The sequence below is a fragment of the Camellia sinensis genome, chromosome 14 (genome assembly GCF_055761805.1).
Source record: "Camellia sinensis isolate YWXY chromosome 14, ASM5576180v1, whole genome shotgun sequence".
Classification (NCBI taxonomy): domain Eukaryota; kingdom Viridiplantae; phylum Streptophyta; class Magnoliopsida; order Ericales; family Theaceae; genus Camellia; species Camellia sinensis.
In genome coordinates this window covers 11,160,927-11,169,087 of record NC_138974.1, presented here as the reverse complement: position 1 = coordinate 11,169,087, position 8,161 = coordinate 11,160,927, and the positions used below count along the sequence as shown (strand labels likewise).

Genomic DNA, 8,161 nt, shown 5'->3' with positions numbered 1-8,161 from the left:
GCATGTTACTATAGTGAGAGAAAGTCAAACTGTGTAGCACGCAAATGCAACACCGACTCTTCGCCCCAAACAATGGCCTCGTGCATTAATTATCCTTTTAGCTCAAAAGGTCGTCTCCCTCTCTTTCTGCCTTATTTTTCTTCTTCCAAAACATTGGAAAAGTCGATTATTAACCATCTCCCTTGGAATTTCCGTGTATTGACTTTCTCTTTTTGCACAACTAGGACTAGCACACCTTAAGCTCATTGTCGTCTTCATATAAAATCTCATCTCCCTATTCTCTAACCTTCATCCAAAATCCAAAATCCAATTTCCAATACTTTTTATCACTCCTCTCCTTCTATATCTCCTTTGTATACTTTGCCTTGTTTTTTTGGCCATCTCAGCTTTCTGGGTTAGTTGACATTTTTTGTTTTCAAAAACATTTGATTTGATTTGATCAAAATCTTTGTTTCCAAAGTTCAGATCGTGGCTTGTTTAGGCCTGGAATATTAGGTTACAGTACAGCTCTATTTTGTTTTTTGTTTTTGTTTTGAAATGGAGGAGATTGATGTTCCTTGTCATTTTCTTTGTCCAATCTCAATGCAACTCATGAGAGATCCAGTAACAGTATCAACAGGTATAACCTATGATAGAGAGAGCATTGAGAGATGGTTATTTTCATGCAAGAACAATACTTGTCCGGTAACGAAACAAGTGTTGTCTGATACTGATCCAACTCCTAACCACACGCTTCGACGATTGATCCAAGCATGGTGCACCCTCAACGCTTCTTGTGGAATAGAGCGAATCCCTACTCCGAAGCCACCAATTGACAAAATCCAGATCGTAAAACTCCTCAACGATGCGAAAAAGTCACCACAAATGCTTCAAAAATGCCTCCAACGGCTCAGATCGATAGCGAATGGAAGCCCGACGAACAAGAAGTGTTTGGAGGCTTCAGGTGTAGTTGAGTTCTTAGCTTTAATCATAAAGAAAAACGAGTCTACTGCAATAGAACTAGCATGTGAATGTGATGAAGCCTTATCAATCCTTTATCATCTTGAAATATCGGAAACAGGTCTCAAGAAACTCATAAACAGTGATTCTGAGTTTGTGAAGTCTTTAATCCATGTTTTGAAATGTGGGAATCACCAATCTCGAGCCTATGCTATAATGCTTATGAAATCTGTTTACGAGGTGGCTGACCCGAGCCGATTGATGAGTGTTGGATCTGAGTTCTTCATTGAAGTGGCTAAAATTTTAAGTGATAATATCTCACAGCAAGCTTCCAAGGCTGCATTGAAGCTTCTTGTCGAGGTATCTCCATGGGGAAGGAACCGAATCAAAGCAGTTGAAGCGGGTTCAGTACCGGTCTTGATCGAGCTACTTATTGATACATCGGAGAGAAGGGCCAGTGAGCTAATACTAGTTGTGTTGGACCGGCTTTGCGGCTGCGCAGATGGGCGAGCGGAGCTTTTAAAGCACGGTGCCGGGTTGGCAATTGTGTCGAAAAAAATATTTAGGGTTTCTCATGAGGCAACAGATAGGGCAGTAAGGATTATCTGCTCAATTTCTAGGGTTTCTGCAACTTCTAGGGTTCTTGAAGAAATGCTGCAAGTGGGTGTTGTTTCAAAGCTGTGTTTGGTGCTGCAAATGAATAGTAGTGCGAAGACTAAGGAGAGAACTAAAGAGATTCTGAAATTGCATTCTAGGGTTTGGAAGAACTCTGGATGTATTCCTGCTAATTTGATCTCTACTTATCCATCTTGATAGAGGGAGGTTAATTTTTGTGTACATAATTTGATTTGATGATGTGTGGAGGATAAGCACGCCTCACTAAATTAAATTCATATAACTGAGAATTTTTTTCCTTTTTACTTGGAAAGCTCAGATCTTGTTTTTTTTTTTTTTGGTGGATGATGTCAGATGGTGTAGAAAAATTGTTGCTGATTTTGTTTTCTTGATTTCATTTTTTTCTATTTAAGGTAGTGCACACTATTTAAAGTTGCATATGATTACATCCCTTTGATTGCCATAGAATTTGATCTTGTTATAGGATTAAATACTAGAAACAAATTCTCACAATGAGAGGGAAATACATGGTGAATAAAACTCCTAGGGCATTTATTAGCAACAAATTAAGGTTAAGTGGATGTAGTCCTATTAATACAATAAATTAAAGTTTTAAAGAAAGAAATATAGGGATGTAATCACTTTTTAGGGATAAAATATTTTAATTGTCAAAAGTGTGTTATATTTTTTTTTTTGATCAGCAAAGAAAAATTTCATTAACAGCATGAAATTAAGAGTACAGGAAGATGAAGTGCATCTAGAGAGATTTGGAAAGTACCAACTACCGCTATTACTGCTACTCGCACCCATACAACCAACCCCTCGGCATCACGATTTTTTTAAGCAAGAAAATAAAAAATAGAGGTAAGAAGGACTTACCTCAACAAAACACAAGAAACCCCACAAAATTACCCCTACACAACCCAAGTAAAACACACCCCATAAGTAAAACACACCCCACAGAGCAGACACTCTCACGCCTAACTCTCACCCACTTAGCAGAGATAAACACCCATCTCCACCCCATAAGTGTGTTATATTTTTAGCGATGAAACTGGATGTTTATAAATTACTATCTTTTTAGAACTAAATTTTTTGTCTAATAAATTAAATATTTTTGTGCAAAATTGTTGTCCTTAAATGTACATTTAGATTTTGTAGTTTGTTTTGGGATTGGGTCGTTCTTTTATTTATTTTGATTCATTCTTTTTTGCTTTGGTTGGTCTCTCACCAACTATTGGTGTTGTGCTAACAAATGATTGAGTTTGCATTTCTGTGTCAACTTAGTTGGGATAGATCTGTTTTACTTTGATACTCGTTACACTCTCTCCTCCTTTGTTGATATATTTGGCTCAATATTTTGCACTTAGTTTTTTTATCAATAAAGTTTTTATTTCGCTGATTAAACAGAAAGTAATTTTTTTTTTTCATTAGCAAAAACCAACTCTTTATTGATGAAACAACATATGTTCACATGAGGCTTGCATCAATAAAGGAGGGAGTGCCACAAACAAATACTAGCAACACCCTCAAGTTGGTGAGGAATCAACAAGAACAAGGACAAGAACAGCATGCACTGAGTAAACAAAAAATCAGTCCACACTATTATCCACACTGGTGCCACAAACAAACTCTTTATTAACAAAAAAGTATATTTATTAACAACAATTTTAAAATTTTGTTGCTTAAGGCCCTTAATTTTTGATATTTCGAGACAGCCATTTAGTAATGATTTTTATGACGACAAAAATTAATGTATAACAAAAATTTATTTTTAGGGACAAAAGAGTTCAGGCCCTAAAACTTTTATATTTGGTAGCATATTAGCTATAATTTGCTAAATTATGAGATGACATAAGGTAATCATATAATAATTTCAAATATACTGTGTTAGAATCTTTTATTTTTATTGTTTTAATTGAGTATTTGAATCAACTTACTTACATCTCAACAGCGTCATAACTTAAAACGCATATCATAATCGAAAGGACTTGTGACCGGAACCAAAACCCCAAAAGTACAATCATCTCTCTCGTTGCCAATTGGTAGTTACAATTCCAAAGATTTTGTGGATTAAACTACAAAGGTCAACTCATGAGGAGCTCTTGATGTTTCAACTTTAATGAACTTTCTTTCCTTCTATTTTTAATTTTTTTTTTCATTAGTCAAAATAATAAAGCCAAATTTGGTAAACAAGAACAAGGGGTAATTTCATTTAAGTGGATTTGTGGGAAAATATTTTCAGATTAATGATATACTTTATGGATATTAAAAAAGTAAAAACATAAATTTTTTACGACTTTGTAATTAGTTTTTAAAAGAATCTCTAAGATGTAATTTCTCCCAAAAACAAAACAAAACATACTCTCTCCTCTTTTATCTAATGTTGCGATGGAATCTTGGATTTGTAAAAGAAAATAAAAATAAACGAGAAATTTGTGAAAAAATTTAATTCTATTTTATTGACTCTTTTTTTTTTTTTTTCTTCACAAATCCAAAAACTAGAACGATAGGCCCTACGAGCGTTGACATTCACACCCTCCATTCCATGCCCATGAAGGCAAGCATATATATGTTGATATGGTACATGCAGGACCACCAATAATTTTTCACCATTTCAACGTTTCTCGATTAGAAAATTTGGGTTCTCAGAAAATGATATGTAAAAATGACTCAGAATAGTAAATGAAAAGTTCCTATTTGAAATTGTTAGCATAAATGAATGTTGACCATTGATTAATAATTAGTCTCGCTTCATAATTGGGATGTTTAGTTTTGACAATGATGCAACTTCTCCCCAACCTATTTGTAACTTTTTTATTATCTAGTAAAATTTGTTTTTGCTTGCGGTACAAATTTTTTGCTTTTTGAATAATATTCTAATTGATTTTTCCAAATTTGTAGATCCGCTATTCTCGTTATTATTGGAGGTGTAAGACTGCAATGAAAATGGTTAAAGTCAAATTATTCAACTGAAATTTGAGCCGCTAAAAACGTGTTCTTTTTTTGACAACTTTAATATTCCTTGAAACAACATAAAAGAGAACGTCTCTTGGCTATTTCAATTCAACTTAAAGGAAAAAATGAAATTTTTTATGCATGTTGTGCAGTGCTTACTTTTGTAACTGTAAATAATAGATTTACACATTTCTTGACCAAGGAAGGGTTCAAAAAAGAAAACCTTATTTTTTTTTTTGTGGAAAACCTTAAAGAAATCCTTACCTATCTAGCAAGACTTTAATTATAGGGACTTCATTCATGTTCACTAATTTTAACTTCTCTTTAATATACACCACATAATTATAGTTTTGTTCGTTTCCCCAACTTGCAATCTTGATTGTTTTTGTCACAAAAAAGAAAAAAGAAAAAAAAAAAAAAGAAGAGAAAAAGTCATGGTTATGTATATGGGTTATGATTGTCTTTTGCCTATTTAAGTAGATTGGATCATGCAATTTGGCTAGTGGAATTCATTATGAATACTATTTGGTATAAATTGTTTATTTTTGTGAGTTTTTTAGTATAGATTATTTATGTAAAAAATTATATTAATCTAATAATTGTAGTCACATAATTTTATTGTCTTACATAAAAATAATAATAATAAATATAAATTAAAAAAAATATTTATTTTTTTAGAGACAAAGACTTAAAAATCACGTGATTATAACTATCGGATTGATATAATATTTTCACAAATAATCTGCATAGAAAAACTAACAAATTGCACAACTCAATCAAATCACCATAGTAAGATCCGTAACGAACATGCAGTTGGTTTGTTATTTTTGTGTTACCATATGATTTGCGTCTCTTCTTAAAATTAATGAAATTTATTTTATAATGATATTCTCTTCGCATCAATGAAATTTATTTTACAATGAAATTTATTGTACTTAAATTTTTATTGATGTAATTTGAGAACCACAGTCTCTACTCTTTTCGCATCAATAATATGTCTGTCCCTTTTCTCCCAAAAATAAAATAAAATAAATAAATACATGGTCACTAAAGACAAATTTCATAGTCCTATATATATATGTTTATATATATAGAGGGAGAAGGGGGGTTGGTACTAGAGACAAATTTCATAGTCCTATATTTATATATAGAAAGAGAAGGAGGGGGGCGGGGGAGTTGGTGGCCTCTATTTTCTGACCAGAAGTTGGATGATAAAATTAAACTAGACCATATTCCAACTATAAATGGTGCAAGATTCAATGAACCAGAGCTTCCAAGAAATGGAATTGACTTGTTTTGTATCCGTCCACCCCACCTATGTTGTGGATAGGTTTTGGTAACTAACCACAAAATCAACAACATCATTGAAACAACTCATGCTTCTCCAACGGGTTAGATTAACGTGGGCTTGGCTTAGTTCCTTGTACATGTAACATGGCCATGAGGGACATGGTTTTGACGAGGCTTTAAGCTAATTGGTCAACTAGTTTTTAAAAAATATATGAATTTATGAAGAATGTTACAGGTCCTAAATTATTTACTAAATAAACAAATAATCAAATATCTCGCATGAGTGTGAGATTCACAAAATTGCAGACCCCACACACATGGTCCCACATCCATGTGAGACATTTAGGGGTTGTTTGGGATGTCCTAAATAAGTGCACTTTTTGTCTTTTTGAACTAAAAAGTTAAAGAAAAAAAATATGGATGTTTGGGTTAATTTTTTGATTTTTTATGAAAAAATGTATATTAAAAAATTGTATAAAGAAGTGTGTAGGAGAAGATTAGAGAGGTGTGGGCCACAGCCGTACAACCTGCACAAGTGGAATGGGAGTAGGAAATTATTCGCTACTTGTAGATACCTCATTTTTGACCGACCTTAAGACTCAGACGCCACTAATTGAGCGTTCGGTGATGATGCATATTGTGTTCGTTCTGAGGTTTCAGAGTCTCGGCTGCGAGCCTTGCCTCCAGACTTCGAGGCTCTTTTGTGCTTTGCCTCGGTTTGCGAACCAAGTCCTGTTTTCTCTGTTTTCTCGTCCCGAAGGGAGGGAGAGGTCTCGTAGGCCATCTCTCAGTGGCCGTAGGCTACGTTTCGTGGTCGTAGGCTAATTTTTCCCGTTTGGAACCTAGTTTCTAGTTTTCGGAGCCGTTGGCCGTGTGTCTCGGTTCCGGACCGCTTAACTACCTCCGTTTGCTCCGATTTTAGGTACACCCCTTATTTCCTCCCTTTAGAGGGACACTGTGGCCCAAGAGACCACCTTCGTGGTCATGCGCCACTTCTGGTGCCTAACAACCTGTTTTTAGGGCCCCAAACCGCGCGTTTTGGCCCCCGAATCCTCGTTTTGCATCCGTCTTGGTCCATTTTTGGTAGGGACCCTATTTTCATTGCTAGGGAGGTGGTAGGATGGTGGGAGGCCACCTTTTCCCCTGAAAAATCAGTTTTATCATTTTCTCTCTCCAAAAGTCGATTTTTCTGACAGAAAGCTGGTTTTTCTCACTTTTGAGCCACAATTTTTGGCTTTTCATACCACCATTGTGTTGTGCTCATCTGGGAGGCTACCAATATGGGTAGGCCAACCAGTAATTCACCTTGACCCTTTTGAACCTTGCTAAAAAGTTAGTTTTTCTCTCTCCTAGGTCACATTTTCTGGTTTTTCAGTATACAACTGTGTTACACTCATCTGGGAGGCCACCTTTTTGGGGTGGCCGGCCAGAAATTCTTCTTGAACCTTTTGACCCCTGGTCGGCCGACCAGGGGGAGTGGCCGGCCGGCCACTTGAACTGGCCGGCCTGCTTCTTGCTTTTTGCCCTCTCTGAATGTATCACAGCTGTGCCAACTGTGAGGCAATTGGACCATCCTCCATACACGTGTATGGAGGATATGTAAAGCCCTTTTAAGATATTTTGGAGCCTCTCCTCTATAAAGGAGAGGCTGATCTTCCATTGCAAGGGTTAAACCCCTTTGAAGGCTTACAACTCTCTCTCCCTTTATATCTCTACACTTGAGCTTCCAAACCCTAATATTCTTGCACCATTTGCACACCAACCCTTAGCACAACACCTCCTCCATCCATTCCAGCACATTGGGACTGATTTGCAAGGGTTGAAGGTTCACCAACTTGGTCCAAAAACTCCAGCTATGCTGCTCTTCAAGGGTAAGCACCTATTTCCCTTAAACTTGTATTTTTTTGCTCCATTGATTAGCCTTACTTACAAATATTTCTGGACTTTGTCATAAACTAAAAAGTGTCATATTTTGAGTTCCTCTTGAATATTGATTAGGACACTTTTCTGTTTGAGGTCTCCTACATCCTTGTATACTTTATCCCTCTTCGTAGGCCTATTTTGCATCATATCTTAACCCTACTTGTGAGTATTTTCGAGATTTGTCATAAACTTGAAAAAGTTTCCTTTTGAGCTTATAAACATGTTTGTTTAAGATACTTTTTCTGTTTGGGGTCATCTACCCCCTTTCATGCCTTATTTCCTTATGTTTTGAGCTATGCATGTGAGCACTTGCATTGGCCTTGATTTGGCCTTTTAGCCACTAAAATCCAGCGGATTTTCAGTGGCTTAGATGTGCCTTTGAGCTTCAAAATCATAGAGGGGTGACCCTTTCACTCCTCATTCTCTTTACTAGCTT

General features: G+C 35.8%; 1 protein-coding gene across 1 annotated transcript; it reads left to right on the top strand.

The window, feature by feature from the left end:
- The first annotated feature begins 252 nt into the window (after window positions 1-252).
- LOC114260732 (E3 ubiquitin-protein ligase PUB23) lies at window positions 253-1,859 on the top strand. Its single transcript, XM_028200908.2, has one exon. It carries the CDS (start codon window positions 538-540, stop codon window positions 1,750-1,752), a length of 1,215 nt encoding a protein of 404 aa, XP_028056709.2. The 5' UTR covers window positions 253-537; the 3' UTR covers window positions 1,753-1,859.
- Window positions 1,860-8,161: the final 6,302 nt, after the last annotated feature.